At 30.8% G+C, this 19,190-nt stretch overlaps 1 protein-coding gene across 1 annotated transcript; it reads left to right on the top strand.

The window, feature by feature from the left end:
* Positions 1 to 255: 255 nt before the first annotated feature.
* Positions 256 to 11,811, top strand: LOC134281978 (uncharacterized). Its single transcript, XM_062764420.1, has 17 exons — positions 256 to 642; positions 1,333 to 1,484; positions 1,660 to 1,790; positions 3,393 to 3,528; positions 4,192 to 4,260; positions 4,531 to 4,649; positions 5,285 to 5,366; positions 5,496 to 5,663; positions 5,753 to 5,839; positions 5,928 to 6,022; positions 6,230 to 6,337; positions 6,590 to 6,650; positions 7,006 to 7,110; positions 7,643 to 7,707; positions 7,846 to 7,917; positions 8,650 to 8,819; positions 11,208 to 11,811. Exons 1-17 carry the CDS (start codon positions 588 to 590, stop codon positions 11,426 to 11,428), a joined length of 1,896 nt encoding a protein of 631 aa, XP_062620404.1. The 5' UTR covers positions 256 to 587; the 3' UTR covers positions 11,429 to 11,811.
* Positions 11,812 to 19,190: the final 7,379 nt, after the last annotated feature.

The raw sequence follows: 19,190 nt of genomic DNA, 5'->3' as shown, positions 1-19,190 counted from the left end.
AACTGGATTTGCCTGGAAATAATTCTCCATTGTATCTCATTTACAAACTATAAACGTACAAATAATTGATTGATATCTATGGAATAATGTATTTAATTTTGCACACTTTTCCAGGTAAAGACTTGATATTCCTTGTTTTGTCTTTGATAAGCAAAACTATCAACCTGTAAAAAAAACTATTGAGTATAAAAAGGTATTACATATAAAAAAAAAACCACATCACTTTAAGTCTACATTTTCTCTTCTCTGGTTCGGTTAATATGTACCAAAGGCAAAACTGCAATCTCTGTCATTTTGACATGTTGATAAGCCAAGCAAGTTTACTTGCATGTTCCCTATATTGTATACAACGAAGGTATTTACACAAATCAAAAGACCATTTGCAACCCTGATAACCTGAATAAAGAAGTTCGATGTAGAACTTAGATATATGGATATATGGAAGGGATATCATCAACTCCTTGAGAAGACTTTGTGCAAATCATTCGAAAATTAATCTTTTAAAATCTATGTAAAAATTTCTCTAAATTTATTTTAAAATAATAAAGTAATATTTTTGAGTTTTGCGATTTTTATCATTGGGAAATATGATATTGGAATGGATGTACGTAGCCTTTTTTCTGACAGTTCTCTTCAACGAAGGTATGTATTTTGAAAGTTGGAAGCAGTTCTAATTGCTATACAATTTTTAATTTTCTCCAGTTTTAACTTATATTTACTTGTTTGTTTAAATCTTACGAAATTATGTTTATTTTCATTTCATGGTCTTGATCAGTTTTAACTTATATTTTCTTGTTTGTTTACACTTTAAGAAATTATGTTTATTTTCATTTCATGGTCTGTTGATCTTATATTATTGTGTTTTGCATGAATTACTTTTACAAAATAATATCAAAGTATTAATATCAAATATTTATGAACTGTCTATTGAGATTAATACATAACCTTTCTTATGAATGTTTTTTCCCTCTTTGTAAAGTTTGCAAGCATGAAAGTCATGTAACTTCAGCAATTCAATTACATATGATTATGCATGAATTATTTCTATAAACTCGAAAAATATGTTTTAATTATATAGCTATCCAATATTTTACTTAAGCATTTTTCATTAAAAACCACTTTAAAAACCCACAAAGTGGAATATTGTCCTGCTGCAAGAATTCAAAGAAAAAATCAACAATAAAATTAATGTCAATAACATATTGGGATGAGATAAATATATGAATTAGAATGTATTAAAAGCCACGATCAAGAATGATGGATTGCAAAGTAATTCATTATTAAAATGGCTATGTCGTTAAAGAAACAAAAGAGGATGCTTAATTTCTACAGGTAAATGTTTATCATCCAATCTTGACGACCTACAAAAAGAGTACGGGGAATGGCGTCTACAGAAATCGCCCGGGTATCCTACCTCCATAGGCATATACAAATACAACGACCAAGTGGAACGGTTTACATACTCTGGATTTAAAAAAGAATACGTATGTGTCTATTATCATCACCTTTATAGTGTAGTGTATGTGTATAGTTGTAGAGATAAAATTAAGGTCTTGCATTTTGCAAATGTTTTAGTTTATAAAAATGTTAAAGTCAAATAAATTTCATTTAAAATTGTGTTTCTTTACACAACGCATGGATCTTTTTTCTTTTTTTCAGGAAAGATACCAGAGCCTTCACAATCGTTTGAAGTCGATAACATACAACCAACTTTCACCGAAAGAAAAGACTGATTATGATATATTCAACGACACATTGTCGACGCTTATCAGAGGATACAGATGGAAAGAGTATGCAAAATCTCGAACATGTAGAACTAAGTTTCTTTTTTTCTGTTAAGAAAGTTCTACTCACCAATTCTGCTTCACAACTGATTTCTTTTTTAAAAATATAATGACAAACGGACTTCGCAGTTATAAGTAGGCTAGTGGTCTGGTTAATTGCTACGTTCCAGGCGTTCTGTGTTCGATTCTCGCTCCCGGTACCTTGTCAAAAAAAATGAATATCTGTTTCCTTTCCAAGTGATCAGCATTATAAGTAAAGACAACAGTCTTTCGAATTAATTAATATTGGTCCTATCTTGCGTTAGGCTATAACAAATTTGAATGGTTATGTCGATAAGTTCCATGCATTAGTAACAAGTTGTTCTATTTGGAAAAGGACGGTTATAACACTTCATGTACATAAGTGAAACAGACATAAATTAAATCAACATGCAATTAATGTAACAATTATAAGCATTTTACAGAGAGACTTTTTCTTGATTTCCTACTCTGTAAATTTTTTTTATAAAAGCGTGACAAATCTGCAACTTCCCTGAATGTTGAACATATAAAGTAAAAAAAAGATAAATATGAAAAAAAATATTGATACTAAGCATTTTTCTGCCAGTTGATTTCATATAAAAAAAACACATTTCTCACTATGGAAATAAAAAAAAAACTTTGGTCTACGGAGGATGTTCCATGAACTCAAAATGTTATATAGAAATTACTTGATTTAGCAATCAAATAATTTGGTCATCATCTGTTACCTCACTAAACGACAAAGACATTGTTTTTTAAACAATATATTTTCAAGTTTCAGAAAAATGTACTCTTGGTCAATATAAGTAATTATGAAATTAAGATTTAGTGCAAAATGTGCAAGATGCAACAGTTGTTCTTTTCTCTCAATTCATAAGAAGCAAAGGAATTAAAGAGATTTCGTTAACTTTTGAAATTGTTTGCCTCATCTTCAATCAATATTACCATATCATAAAACACTTTTACTAAATATTTGACTGCTAGACATCATTCATAATATTAGGATCTCGAGAAATAGTAAGCTAAAATGTTTTTTTTTTAAACTACACAGTCAAGAGGGTTATAATGGAACAGGAACATATGGTAAGAAATACAAGTCGTCAAAGTCACTCAAAAAATCTTTTCACCCTTGGAATCAACATGGTGGCTCAATCAGTAGAGCGCTCTCTCCGTGATCGGAAGGGCGTGAGTTCGAATCTGGACCGATACTGAACTTAGTCGGTTAAAAAAAACGGTACAGCAACTCTAGCTATGCCATACGCTCGACACTTTGAAGTGAAAGTTACGGGTACTTCGGATGAGACCTTGTAACTGCAGACGCTAAAACGATAAAGATCCCTCATTCATCAACGGTCATGAGTGCCGACTAAAAGTCAAAATTTGAAGCTTTTCATTGTTACGTGTATATGTTAACGTCTCTATTTGAGTGAAAAATTCTTAAATGGGGCGCAAAACAACATCAATCAATCAGTCATTTAATTCTTTGAAAAAAGGGGAAAAAAATTAATGGAATTTTAAAAATTAATTTTTGATTTATTTAAAATTTATTAAAAATTCATGACAATTAATTTAAATATTCGTTTGAAGCTACAATGACCTCAATCCGATTAATTTCCTGGAAGGACCACAGATTGACCCATCTTACCTTCCGAGCGTTACACCATTCGACACAGTGGGCGACTATGAAAACTACGTCAGGCGCTTAGAGCTGTTTCCAATTCAAGTAAGATAGACTTGTTACAGATCGGTACTTCTTCCTCAAAAATTGTATTAAGGGACTCCGACCCTCAGCCAGGAAGGACAACTCTTTAATTTATAATTTAATTCAAAAAGTCTTAAAATGAAGCTTGAAAATTAAATATTTTCATGCAACAATTTTCATTATATGCCTCTCAATGTGCTTCAAGGTTCTTTGAACTTCTCAGAAAGGTCTAATTAAAAGTAGAAATTTTTATCCCGAAAAAGCATTTTTAGATACCAATGTTTATTAGCATGATATGAAATTAGAAGTGATTTATGGAGCTTTGCAAAGAACCTTGAAGCACGTTGAGAGGCATATAATGAAAATTGTTGCATGAAAATATTTAACTTTCAAGCTTCATTTAAAGACTTTTTGAATTCAATTATAAATTAAAGAGTTGTCCTTCCTGGCTGAGGGTCGGAGTCCCTTAAGAATTTAAATTCCATCAATGTTTACAAAATGAGCATCGTTCTTACATGTATTAAATAGAATATATGATAATTCTTGCAAAAATGCGTTATGCTTATCAACATCCATATTCTTTTTTTAATGATTTATGATTTTTGTTATGCAAAGGAAAGTAAATCATTGTTTCTTGTTATTCTACTTTTTTTCATACATAACCTGCTGAAGCTCTTCTTTTAGATGGAAGAAATGATAAAGTTATTTGATAAGGCTGTAGAGAAAGGTCACACGTACCACAATGTTTCTGTGGTAGGTATCCGATACATTAAAATTTATGTATACTGTAACTGAAAAGTATGTGTTTGCAATTGATGTGCCTGCAATCAGATTTAAAATGTTTAAATAGAAATTTATTTAAGATTCATTTGTTTCACGAGAATATTTGACAAAAAATAACAAGGATTAAGATATGGGTTGTTTGGGGCATATTTCTAACAAAAAAGGGAGACACATTTCGTACAATTCTTGATGTTGAAGTATAGATTTGATTGTTTCATTTGTTTTTCATTTTCATTTCAGGACAAAGTTCCAGATCAAATAGATGAGATGCTTAGTAACGGAAATGATACAAACTTTCCCTATTACAAACCATTTCAGGAAAAATTGACAAAGTTGACAACTATTGTAGAGTCTAAAAAGTAGGTTTTCCTACACAAATAGAGACCAAGCCGTTGTATTACTTTAACAATGGCTAAGTTTCTTTTTATTAATTATTATCAAATCAGATTTGAATTTGGGGGAAAATTGTACAGTATTTATATTACCGTCCTTTGGATATTTTTTCTATCTACAATGATATCCGACAATTATTGAAAAGAATTATTTAAAAAAAAATACTTTATGTATTAAATATATTGGATAATACTCGTACATCTAGATTTTTTTCCATACCTATGCAAGATCTTAAATAGTTGGTAGATAACAAGATTTCAAACAATGACTTTGTTTACCTATAAAAACTAATCTGAATGCCTTTAATAATATCTAGTATATTATTTATTTTTAATTAACTAGTGTTTGAGCAAAATGCTGATATTTCACAAGTTTATGATATCAAGCATATACTTATTTGAAAATATGTATGTTCTTAAAAACAGAACTCTCTCTACACTGCACACTAAAGAGTTCTTTTACATCTACTTAATCCATTCCACAGCTGAAATTAAGGAGATACTTTACAATTCGATTCTTAGCACAAGAAGTTAGGCATGTGTATATACCAAAAATAAAATTAATCTATCCAGTTAAAATAAAAATCAACCAAACATTACAGATCAGATATGAGAGGAAGAGCTAAGTCAGCTATTCGAAAAATCATACAAAAATACAAAGACTTAAAGACTTATTTTGAAACAGTAAGTGAAAAAAGGATATATTTTTCATTCTAATATCAAATTTCGGTAAATTTGAAACCAATTTTTTTATTCCAACTGTAAAAGTTAATAAGGATTAAATTGACATAAAGGCATTTAAAACACTTTAAGGTGTATTTCAACCACGTAAGAAGTGGTTATGGTGTAAGTAGCTGGGACAATGGAGGTGAGTTCTACAAAGAATGCCTTCGCTGGCACCTCTCTCTGGATCATACACCGGAAAAAGTCCATCACATGGGTTTACAGGAAGTGGAGAGAATTTCGGCGTCAATGAAAAAGGTAAAAAATTTTCATTAACAGATTAACAGAAATCAAAACAAAACACAATGACATTGATTACTTTATTTATTTATTTTTTTTTTTTGTAGATTATGATGAAATTAAATCATAAGGGATCTGTGAAGGAGTTTTTCGACAAGATCAAGGAGGATAGAAGTAATTATCTAAATACTGGAGTAAGATCATTTTCTTTTTTTTTTTTTCTTCCAATTTTTAATATTTTTGAAAAGTTAAACTTCAGTTTACCTTTCAATTCACAAACAGGAAGAAATCATACAGTGGTACAAGAATGCAATTGAACATGACATCAAACCAAAGTTGCCAAACTTATTTAAAGATCTACCCAATCTGCCAATAGAGTAAGCAGTTTTAAATCTACAGGTATATTTATTACAAATTAAACAGTTTGCAAAAGTGATTATCAAGTAAAAAGGGCTATAAAGTGAGAATATGAGAATCTGCTTTTAACGCAAAAGTTTAATTTGATAATATGTCATTGAATGCATTTACACTGAAGGTACATGTAACTGTGCTATTTGTCATTATACTACGATTCATTTCAATAGTGTACAGCCTAACCCAATAGATGGAATCGATGGTCAGTATTTAGCCGGACCCCCCGATGGTTCACGCCCTGGAGTGTTCCAAGTCAATGTTTTTCATCCCAATAAATCGTATGTTTGAGTTTTTGGGGCTATTTATTGAAAGAGAAGGGTGAGAGCAAACCTCATCCCACTTCTGATGTTTTGGAGGTCCGTGTTTGCTCAACTCTTGTTTTGTATTGTTTTGTGGACTTTTGATCTTGAATACTATTCGTTATCTCCACGTGTTTCGTGTTAACGAAAATATACAGTTTCATAATTACCAGTAGAAAGATTGGAAATAGAAATAGTGTCTACTGTATTCTTTGCATTATACCCTTTCAGTGTTAAAATTGACTTTATGGCTCTTCTTCTTCATGAGACTATTCCTGGTCATCACTTACAGGTAAGCAAGGATTTTTCGTTGCTAAGTATTTTTTTTTTCAATTAAAGGACAACAAGTATTTCTGAATCAATGCTAAATATGTATGTATATCTCCACTAAAGTCAAGTTATATATCTTGTAAATTAAAATAATTGAATAGAAATAATCACATATTATGGATTGTTATTTCTCAGTTGTTAACTTTATTTGCAGACCTTTATACTTTTCAATGTAATCACCGACTATTGTTTTGAAGAGCCAAAAAAACCCTGATTTATCCATTTCTGAAACGAAAATAACACATTTATGATAATACATTCACTATTCATTGTTAAATCCATTTCGTACAGAAATTAACTGTCCGTTTTCCTTACAGATCAGTGTTGCATCTACTGTCAAAATCCCTAGTTATAGAAAACAAATGAGTGGATATCTCTACACAGTTCCATTTGAAGCCCCGTTTTACACAGCATATGTAGAGGTAAATGTGTGTGATATAAACGTGTATTCATGAATATATGATGTTCCAACTTTAATATTAGTGTTCTCTTAAATGCTCATATCTTTTTTTTATTTTACAATGAAAGTTGACAAATGTGATGTTGTTGTTTTTTTTTTAAAGCATGATCTTTGTAAATCTAAAATCTATATTTTTATTTTACATTTAATTACAAATTCGGTCGATTTAAGGAATTTCAGCAATTTATTATCTTGACGAAGGCTGTTTGCAGGTTTATTATGTTTGATCTTTGAATCGATTTCTCGGTTATTTGCGACTCTTAATCATAAATTTTAAAAATAATAAAATTTATTCTGCATATATGAAAAAAAATTAGTTTGAAAAAAAAATATGTTGCAATGATCTTGACTTAAGTATTATCAAACTTAATATGATATTAACGAAATTCTGGAAATTTTGTAAATTCTAATTTTTCTACTTAGGACGTAACCATTGAAATGATGTAAGCGAAATCCATAAACCTTTAATTTTTTTATGTTTAATTATATTCCAGGGTTGGGCATTGTATGCAGAATCTTTGGGTGAAGAACTGAATCTTTACAAAACTGATAATGATCTGTAAGTAAAGGTTTTGTCAATATCAAGTAAAGTATTCTCATGTAAGTTTAGGACGTACCATTTTATGCAATAATTTCTTATATTTTTTACATAACAAAAATGAACCATTGACATTATTTCAATTATGTTTTTTTGTAGTATGGGAAGATATGGATCTGAAATATTTAGAGCATGTCGTCTTGTTGTTGATACAGGATTGCATTACATGAAGTTTGTATAATTCTTTAAATAAATATATGCAAAGGGTGAAGTTTGGAATGAAAACGTATTACATGTACTATGCCAATAGACATAAGTGTCAAAGAGAACACCGGGCAATCATGAAATCTTTTGAATTTCATTAAACATATTTAATTCTTGGTATAAATTACTTGTGCATGTATAATCTTTGAAATACTTAAAATTTCCTATGTATAGAAAATTCGGTTGAGGTGTGAATGTACATGTGCAAATGAAAGACGTGACAATTATATTACTAAGTGAACTTTTAGATTTAGTAAAACACCTCCTTATTTTGAGATTCTTGTGCTCATTATACACTAAAATATTGATAAAAGATCATAATCTAACTCACTAGGTCTAGTTTATCAATCAACAAACGCATCTATTCACAAATCTCAATCAAATCTTCATTAAACTATTATGACTCTAAATTTAACTAAACTCAATATATGGAATACATGACTTCCAGTTCTACGATGAGCAACTTCAATGGCACCACTTATGAAATACTTTAATATTGATTAATAAGGAATACATTTCATTTGTATGTAATGCTCAAAATATCTATATCACAGACTGTAAAGATCATGTAGATGTAAAGTTTTAAATAATTAACAGTGTGATATATTCGATAATGTATACTGTAGGGTAGCCCAAACGTTTTTTAGGTTAAGAAACAAATTGAATGCACCATAACTGTTTTCTCTTGTGTTTTTTCAGTTGGACAAGACAGCGTGCTATAGACTATATGCTTAATTACACAGCGTACAGTGAAAAATCTATCACGACGGAAGTGGACAGATATCTTACCTGGCCGGGTCAGGCATGCGCATATAAAATTGGCGAACTTAAAATAAGGGAACTACGTACAAGGGCCGAAAATGCATTAGGTAATTGCCTTCCCATTTTTTTTTATTTAAAACAAATTTCTTTAAAGGTGCATTGGCACAGATTTGAAGTTGATATTTCTGTATAATATCACGACTTATATATTGTGATAGCATTTCACAAGAAAATATAATATAAATCTTATTTCTTTTCAAAGTTATTGAAACTTCGAATTCTAGTCGGGTTTGATTGTCACGTCCTTGCATTTTCACAAATTATAATTTTACTCTTAATACTTAAGGTATACCTTTACTCAGATGGCTAAAGATTCCACTGATAAGAACGAAAAACCAACTATTGCACATCGTACACCTATAATTCTTGTGTTAAATTTCAATTTCAAAATAACTAGGTCAATGACCTACTTTTCATGCTAGTGGCCCCTGTGTATTTCTCGGGAAATACCTCAATTTTTCTCACTATCTCCAATTTTTCTTCACTCACAAAATATTACAAGCATCAAAACTCTTTAAATAGTGAAATATTATAGCAATGGAACAGTGTTGCTTCATACAGAGAAACGATTCGAGTTTGGGCCATCAACTTGATAATTAATACAGTCCGAATTTCCTCTGTCAAATTTATATTTTGTCCCCATTTTTAATCGAATATTTAAAAAATCTGACTGATAAGAACTCTACATTATTTATAGTCTCATATTACCTTTGTAGCCGTTATTCTCATGGATTAACATTATATGGGGTCAATGATCAAATTATTGAGATATGTTGCCTGAAATGGTTTTTGTTCATATTTTTGGATTTCTTTATTTGATAGCATTCAATTATTTGAAATAATTTTTGAGCTTTAAGACATATAAAATTTGCAAAATGATGTCTAAAAATACATGTACCCTTTACATTGGGATTAATATTGCAAGAAAAAAAAAATTTTGACAAGAATGAAAAATTAAGAATTTAGTCCGAATTTCCTCTGCATTACCATACACTGACTTTTGTTCCTGTATATTTTCTTCAAATAATAAAATATGAATTTTTTCAATTGATATTGAGTTAAAACTTCATAATTTTATCCATTTAGAACAATTTTTTGATTTAAAATATACTTTATAAAATTTCCTTTCTGTTTTCTGAAACCTGAGTAAACGTGATCCTTAATAAAAGTGGCAATGTTGTTGTATATTTATGAAAAATATTAAAACTATAATACAGAACATTCACAGTTAAAATGTTCGAAAGGAAAACGCGCACGCAGTATATTGTCAGTCCGGGCTCAGTGGTGTGTTCAGACTCTAACAATTGAACACTCCCGGTGAATCGTAAACATTAACAATAACAGAACTCGTACCCTGTTCACAAAACCAGGTTATGTTTCGTGGGTGTATTCAATTAGTTAAACTCTGTACAGAACACTGGGCACGGACTGACAATATACTGTGTGTATATATTGCTTTCGATCATTTCTACTCTGATTTTTCTGTATTATAGTTTAACATTTTTCATATACACAACAAATTAAGATTGCCACTTTTCCTTAGTATAAAAAATAAAATTACAATTTGTGAAAGTACAAGAATGTTTCAATCAAAGCCGTCCAGAAATTTGAAGTTTCAATAACTTTTAGATGAAAAAAGATATTTATTTTATTTTTGTATAAAATGTTATTGCAATATATGATTTGCAATATCATATATAAAATTTGAAAAAAAATGTTAACTTCAAATTTGTATCTATATACCCTAGAGGCATAAAAGATGTGTAGGGGGTTGAATACTTAAAAGTTTATTTAGAAACAACACCCATTCAATAATATAAGCATAAAAGATTGCAATATCTTTGAAAGTTTTTATAATATGTATTAATTTTGATAACATAATTGAAATATATCTGGTATATCTGGTAGAATCGTTTTGTTTTTACATTTTATCCCATATCACTTAATGCATATTGTCACTGCAGTATTTTATATACTAATTATTTAAGTTTTAATTGTAAAAAATCAATTGTGTTCATAAACTTGAATTCAATACTTGTGATAAATTACTGTTAAAATAAACACATCTTTTACACTTTCTCTTGTTAATCTTTTTTCTGTTGTTAACTGCTTTCAATTAACAGCAAATCATTATATACCCGGTAGTTGTATGTGAAGAACCTCCGAGGATAGAGTATAGGATGGAAGATGAAAAACCTTAATTAACATTTTAGATGTTATTATTTTCATACGTGGGTATATGTATATCTTGATGAAGAAACTAAACCAGTTTTAATTTCATAATGAATTCAAACGGACAGTTTGCTTGTGTGATTTAGTCACTGTCCTTGACATTTGAATATTTTATATTTGATATGATATCGAGGCTGTTTATGTATATAACATCGATGTTGTATATTTGCATGATATAAATAGGCTGTTTATTTCCTTTTAAGGGTCAACATTTGATATCAGGGATTTCCATTCTATTGTTTTGAAAGACGGAGCTCTTCCTCTGAACATCCTGGAAAAAAATGTCGACCAGTGGATTAATGAAGCAAAACAGAAACCTTCAAAAACAACGACTCGGTGCACATCAGCTGGATCTACGAAGTATTCAAACTTAAGACTGTTGATAATTATTTTCACATTCCTCTTGTGTAAATCTAATTATTGACATAAATATACTTAAATTATATTGGTAATAATATCAGTATATTTAAATTATATTGGTAATAATATCAGTAGTATTGTTAAAATAGTTTTATCAAAGTGATATTATGTGTAATTTTTATAAAGACCGATAAACGTTCAAAGTTTCATTGGAATTTGCTCTTCTAGAGCAAAGTAAAATGTGTTATTTTAATTTCTAATTGTTTAGTAAAATATTTTATAACATAAAATTAGATGCTAGATATTCATATCTTTCAACTGTAATAGAAATAATGTTGAGGCTGATTGAGATAGGAATGCTGCATACTGTGAACTACGAATATTTTCAGCTTTTTCTTTGTGATCTGTTTGTATGAAATTTATTCAATATCCAATAAAGATTGCACTATCAACTTGCATACGAATTGCGAGTAAACTAAACTCAACGTAATGTAAAGATAAGAAACAGAGATCATGTTTTAATCATCAATCATATCAATTTGACGCAGAGCAAAATTATCACAGGTAGGATTACTGTAAATCCCTTTTAATTCGCGAGAACTTTATTTCCGCGTAATTACGCGAGACAATGCGTTGGCGAAAATTTCATTCTCGCGTATAAAAGTATTCCATACGACTATATAGAAGAATAACAACTATTCGTGAAAATTATGTCTCGCTTACAAAGAGTCAATGACAATCTCGCGAAAATAAGATGTCGCGAAAATTTAGTGATCTACAGTACGTGCCACGCAGGATTGAGAATTCAAAATATGATTAATTACCCCTACGAATATATCCCATGTCATTACGGGTAAACGGGTAATATGGAGTTTATTCAGAATTTAAAGAAAAAATGCATAACAATTTGCAAGCAAACATTTTATTTTCTAGCTTAAGAGGTCATTGTGTCGACACGTAGAATTTGCAAAATATTGACTTGAAACGTGACTTTTAATATGCTTGAATCATCAACTTATTTGTCAAAAGCTTGCATACTTTTCAAAAATGCTTGGACGAAGATCGTGTTCCGGCAAGTTATCTGGGAGATATTAACGACATATACAGGCAGTAATTGTATATTGCTGCATAAATAATGTGAAATGACAACAGAGACTCGAAGTTATCAAATAGAACACTCGGGGAATAAGAGCAGTGAGAGTTCACAAGCACTCACCCGCAAGGCGGCAACGTACACTTCAAAATACAGGACGCCAGCCGAAGGAACAAATATGTTAAAGTATATTTGTGTATCAACTTTGATTTGATTTTCGTCGCCAGGACTTCTTTAAAAGATATTTATGTCTGAATAAAAACCGTGCGGTTCTCCTGCTCACAAAAGTTAAAACTTCCAAGTCACAAAGAGACGTTTTAATAAGTAGTTGAGTTCTCTAATTTTCATATACATTTGTATCTGAAATTTGCAATTTTATAATTCCAGTAACTTTTTCCAAGAATTTGTCAAGATTTTTTTTCCAACAAAAAAAGTACACGAACACGCACGATCACTTTAAAAAATAAAGATATTAGTGGTGCAGTATTTTCGGAACTTCACATTTAAAGATATCCTTCGAGTGGTTAAATTTTGAGAAGAAAATGTATTCAAGGGTTACCAGTCAACAAAAACTAAAAGCTAGTTTTTTTTCCTTCACTCTTTGAGATCGGCCATTGGAGCGATGCCATATAAGGATCCCGTTTGCTGTAAATAAGAGCAGTAGAAAACATTTCTCCTCCTTGTATTCTTTTCTGACAACGCTTTATTCCAAAAGCAGAATATACTGATGATTTGAAAACGACATTCAGTAAACAGAAAACAATACAGGACCGGATTAAGGATAGGATTAATTAGCGCCATTAGGGAAAATATCGTTCTCAACCTCGCCAATAATCCATCATCCGGCATCTCTTGAATAGCGCTCACCATGTTGGTGACAAACATTGGAAAGGTTAAAAGCACGAAACATCCAGTGAACAGAGATATCTTTATTACACATCTTCTGTTTCCTAGGGAAGTTTGAAATTTCTTTGATGCATTCTTCGTGACACATTTGATGACGTAACAATACTCCACAAGATTTATGGAGATCAGTCCAAAAATAACAAAAAGTGACCATTGAAACGGATCCCTGTCTGTCAACGAAGTTTGAATATGACAGTTGTTTTCCAGAATCGGTAAATGTATGGCTATAATCCAAGAAAGAAGGCAAGCCACTGCTATATTGAAATGTGTACAAATCTTGGTATACTGAAAAGGAAATCGAAGTGAAATAAACCTATCTGTGTTCATAATGGTAATGGTAAAAGCCCCTAGAGCGTAAAGAGATATGAGAAAAAATCTCTTGGTAATGCATATGTTCGGATTCACCAATATTGTACTTGGAATACATAAAATAACGCCCAAGCACATGTCAGAAATGGCCATTTGTAATGCAGGCATACGGATGGTATATTTGAGCTTTTTGCTTTTTATAAGCACCAGAATTGAAATAAAATTCAAAACAGCAATGGGTAGGCCCAATAAAAACTGGAAATACCCTAAAGTCGAAGCTCCTTTTGAAATTGTTAAATTTCCCGAAATGTTGAATGACTTTTCCATCATTTTACCTCTCTCTAAAAAAAGTATCACAGAGATGTCTTGAAGTTTCCTGGTTTTATGAAGATTCAAGCTTCGGAAATTAAATTTATACTTTGTCCATTGCTGCTTTTCTGACCCATTCGACAAAGAAACATTAAAGATACGATATATGAAGTTCAGTTTGATAACCTCTAAATGACGTTTCGGATATAGTTATCAACAAAAGTTATCTTAGGTATTTGGTTTCATAAACACATTCAATCTTTTTTTCACATTTTAAACATAAGTATCCCAGAATCAATAAATTTAAACTTCTTGGAATGCTTGGTTAACTTCACAGATCTTATTGTTAGAAATAAATTCACTGCATGTTCTCCGAGGAAAGCATTACCACTTCTTGACCGAAGAATAAGATTTTCTTCTTCTGATTAATAATCTACAACATCTCTCATGATGATTTTGACGTAGAAAATAATCACTTTAGTAAGAAATTGGCAATATCCTTAACATATTAATTCCAAAGATTCTATAATTAATCTCTCTCTCTCTCTCTCTCTCTCTCTCTCTCTCTCTCTCTCTCTCTCTCTCTCTCTGTAAATGTGTTTTCTATAGGGGTGCCAGATCGCCTTATAAATAGAGTGTGTTCTTTGTTCTTTTTTTCTACCGTTTTCTACAAATAATGAAGCATTGGCTGTCCTTATAAATGGCGAGCACTTCTTTCTATTTGGGCGGCCTTTACTTGATTAAAGCTACTTAACATCTAATCAAGCATTCGGAAGGATTCATATTCACGGGTAATACATGACATTGTATTAGAATGAAGGATAATTACCTGCGTGCTCAAACTCCGAACATTGAGCATACATTTATTATAAATCTGTTGTGAGATTGAACTCATTAAATAGGTTCTCTGAAGGAATGACGTACATGAATGGCTTTGATCTTTTAAGAACTTTTATTAAAATATCAAGGGAAATCTTTGATAATTTCTCTTTCTTTCATTTCTAATACAGTATTCATATTCTTTTTGCCAATGCATTTCTTAATACCTGTAACCAATGAGAGAATGCACTGGTGATCATTTTTGTAGATGATTGGTTTAAACCTCCTTGCTGCAGAGAGGAATAATATACAATTATGGACTCTTTTGGTGTTGAATATGGTTTGTTATTCACCAGAAAAATATTCATATTGACCGAGGCGAAGCCGAGGTCAATATGGATATTTTTCTGGTGAATAACAAACCATATTCAACACCAAAAGAGTCCATAATTGTTTTATTATATAGTCGGGATTTGAATAGACAAGACATTGAAGGCTGTATGACGACACCATTTTCATTTGCGATCTTCCATGTTGAAAATAAAAAAAAATCTCCAGATTACTGTTTGTAACCTGCGTGTTTTCCTTTCCGACTTTCGCCATGTGTAAGACGTCCAAATGTTAAAAAATAATCCTGAAATAGGTTTGAATATTTGTTTTCCTGCTCAAATACGGAGCTTGCTGCGGCCGTTGCAACCATTGTTTACAACGTTGTTCAATGTTTTGATTGTGACGTCACAATGCCGTTGCACGCGCATTGACCCTCCGGTGAATACGGCCTAAAATCCGGTGAATATGTAGTGTTATGAACTGTTTGCGTTTGTATAGATTATATAGGGAATATAAATAAACTATATAATAATAGTATTTATGGGGGCTACTCCCAGTTTTTATGGTTTAATTTGTAATTTACATGGCTTTATCTTCATAATAAGAAAAACTGAAATCTGTATAATCATATTGAACAAAAAAAGGCATAATATATGTTTTCAACCCAAAAAGATTGCAAAAGGTCCCCTTTGGAAATGTGGATGTGAACCATATTAAAATTCTACTTTAAAGTATGAATATATTAATAATTTGATTAATATCGTGAAAAGTTTTTAACAGCATAAAATTATTAAGTTTGTTTTAATTATTCAGTCTTTAACGTTTTAGATACATGTGCTTGCTCTGCTTTCAATTTGCATTCTTTGAGTGGACTTTAGGCTAAAAAGAACTGTTCCTTATTCATACATTTCATTATAACCTCTGTAATAAGCACAAAAGCGAAAAATCAAAATGTTCTCTATATAATATATCATTATATTATAATATTGACAAACAAATTGACGAAACAAGAATATCAGCTGTCTCGTTTAACGTCATTATTTCGTAAGTTCCGTGGTCGTTAGAATGACCTTGTTAGCACATACAATTTATTTTTGAGTCAATTGCTGACTTATGTTTTCATACTAATTGTTAGTCTATCATTTATACACTTAATTGACGATGGATTTTTCCGTTATTTTCCGATTATGACAAGGAGCACACGGCGGATGTGGCCGGTCGACAGTGGATGCTTACTCCTCAATGGTACCTGATCCCACCTCCGATGTTTTTGAGGTTCGTGTTTTCTCTGCTCCTATTTTGAATTATTTAATGGACTTTTGATCTTGAATACTGTTCGTTATCTCCATACGTTTTATCCTCAAGTTTGATAAGATACTTGTACTGTAAGCTGTTCATGGCTAGACAATGAATGATTCTGGCTTCTCATTATTGCTAAGATCGCATTTTTAACAATGCAAGTAATAACTTCGCCTAATGATATAACAATTCAATGCAATCACTTTTTTATTGATACGCGTTGTCTATGTGATATTAATCTCTCCTAAGGCTACCATAAAAATGTTCAGTTACTTCGAACAGAAAAACAAGCTTTCTCGGTCTTTAAACGATTATAGTGTGTTATACCAATAGTGATATACGAATTTATTTATTTTAGCTTAATGTCTCTTAATATTACCTGTAATAACATGGACAATTACATGTAATTTCAGATACTTAATCCAACCTGGTGTTATCAGACGTCCATGATTATGCTTAATTTTTTATGCTGTTTTAATTAATGTTGAGAATGTATTCTGTTGTCTTTTGCGAGAGGCGCTAACTAATATAGTTGACGGTTTACTTTCACATTTAAACCTGTATCATGTTTGGAGGTACTGAATTGATAATAGATAAAAAAAAAACCTTTCTGCTGGTCATGGGTATGGTATTAGGGGCACTTACAGGCCTGTAGTTGATTGTAGGATAGTTGTCGTTTTCTTCAGTGCAACTTTTTTGTGCTTTCAAACAACCTGTTATGTTCGTTTAATTAAATTTTGAGCTTAATATTTATATCGCAAAAGAGCTTCTGTATATTGTCCTAGTGTAAAAGTAAGCTGTTAAATGTAAAAGGCAGCGCTCCTCTCTAAAGTACAGTTCCTTCTACTTAACCTTTATAACTTGGATTGTACTTTTGTATACATGTATATATAATTATATATATATTTGGATTTATTAATTAATAGAATAAAAAGAGAGAAAAAAGTATAACCGTATCCTTTTGAGCATTTGATCAAAGAAATAAAAACATCCCTGTAGTTAAGGTTCCTCTAATTAAATGACTGACCAAACATCTTTAACAGTGAATTATTACCCTCTCTATAGATTGAGGAATGTCTCAAAATCAACGTCACATGTCTGATCTCTCATAATTGTACACATACAGTAAAACAGACCGATAATGAAGTTCCAGTGACGAGCAATTTTGCTTCGTTACAAACGTAATTCGCTTTATCAATTAGCTACAGATATGTTTAAAACCGATGGACAATGAAAATCATATCACTTTAAGCGTCAAATAGTAATATGCGTTTACAGTTTACATTTTATCGTTTCTGACTGTACCATGTACTTTCCTTTTTCCTTTCACACGCATGATCACTGTATCTTAGTAGATTGAATCAACACGTAATATGGTAATTGTAAGGTTCATTATGTTATTTTTGTTAAAAGATAAATATACTAAATAATTATTGACCTGATTATTTAAGAAATGTCATCAGTACAATGATTATTCTGGAATGATATCAGCGGCTAAGCAGATCAACTATTGATCATCGGTTAATGGAAGAGCGAGATCAAGAGAGAGAGAGAGAGAGAGAAGGCGAGGGAGAGAGCACAACAAATGACGTACTTTTTAATGGTAAGTTGTTCTCAAAAGCAGAGGAAAAAAGCTTGTACAATGATTAAATGTTCATTACAACCACGATCGTTGAATTAGGTTGTAGGTCTTTAGAAAAAAAAATTGTAACGTGCATACATTTAGCTCTGTTGTTGTTTGATTTTATGAACTAGAACTCCCGTCCCAGTGAACCGGTAGCTTCCTACTAACATTGAATCCCAACAAACGATGATTCCACAGTATGTTAAAGACCGAATAAAGAAAAATTATATTGATTGAAGGGGCTCAGACACAGGTTTGAAATTATTTTTCATCAATTTGTTTGTATCATATAAGATAATAAAAATAATTGCTTGGTTTAAGATTAATTTATCAAATTTTCATTTAAGGCTAGTTTAGAAGAAAAAATAAATTTCTTTTTCTTTTATTATCGATCGTTTTATACAACGACATTTTTAAGTTTTCTCAATTCTAACAGGTTCTAGCATCTTTTTTTCAACGCCTGTTTTTCGAAAGGTTTTACACGTACATTTTTGGCATATTAAAAGCATCTTCCCTGATAATATTTTGTCTATGTTGCTAGAAGAAAATCATTTGATTTTCAAACATTAAATTCTAAAGGAACATTCATATATAGATAAAAAATAATTAATTTATTCATCAAGCAATTTTCTTCCTTCATCGAAAGCAGTTTGGATTTAGAAGGGAAATACGAAAATTGGGTTCAAAATGATATTTCTTCATAGTGGTACATACTGAAGATAATAAGCTTAAGGTGTAACGTTTATTGATATTTCTCTGCGCTTTGCTACATAATGATAAGTATTTATCAGGATAAGTCCCATTTTGTTTGTCATTTGTCTTATTGGCAATACATATTAACATTTGACATTTTTTTTGTTAGTTTTTGAACGAATATATATAAATTTGGTACATATATCTTCGTGTACATACATATATAATGGCATGTTTTTTTCAGGAGATTTACTATCCTTATTATCATGTGTATTGTATAGTGCAAAAGCAGGAATATTTTATTATGGATTAAATTTCTTTTCTTTAGTTGTTTTCCATTATGAACGAAATTAAATCCAAAACAAAATTTTCATATTACTATGTATTGAATAGTATTACTTTCGAAAGGACAAAACTTAATGAATAAGAAACCATTTTAGATAA

This window comes from Saccostrea cucullata, unplaced genomic scaffold, assembly GCF_032062105.1.
Source record: "Saccostrea cucullata isolate Sc308-1 unplaced genomic scaffold, CSIRO_AGI_Scuc_v1 ctg85, whole genome shotgun sequence".
Taxonomy (NCBI): domain Eukaryota; kingdom Metazoa; phylum Mollusca; class Bivalvia; order Ostreida; family Ostreidae; genus Saccostrea; species Saccostrea cuccullata.
This window is presented reverse-complemented; position numbering and strand designations above follow the sequence as displayed.

What these genes read in the sequence shown, in the direction of transcription:
- LOC134281978 (XM_062764420.1), top strand. Translation starts at nt 588, where the DNA reads ATGATATTGGAATGGATGTACGTAGCCTTTTTTCTGACAGTTCTCTTC. An exon ending in GACAGTTCTCTTCAACGAAG is followed by an intron (nt 643 to 1,332) that starts GTATGTATTTTG and finishes TAATTTCTACAG; the next exon opens with GTAAATGTTTATCATCCAAT. An exon ending in ACTATTGTAGAGTCTAAAAA is followed by an intron (nt 4,650 to 5,284) that starts GTAGGTTTTCCT and finishes CAAACATTACAG; the next exon opens with ATCAGATATGAGAGGAAGAG.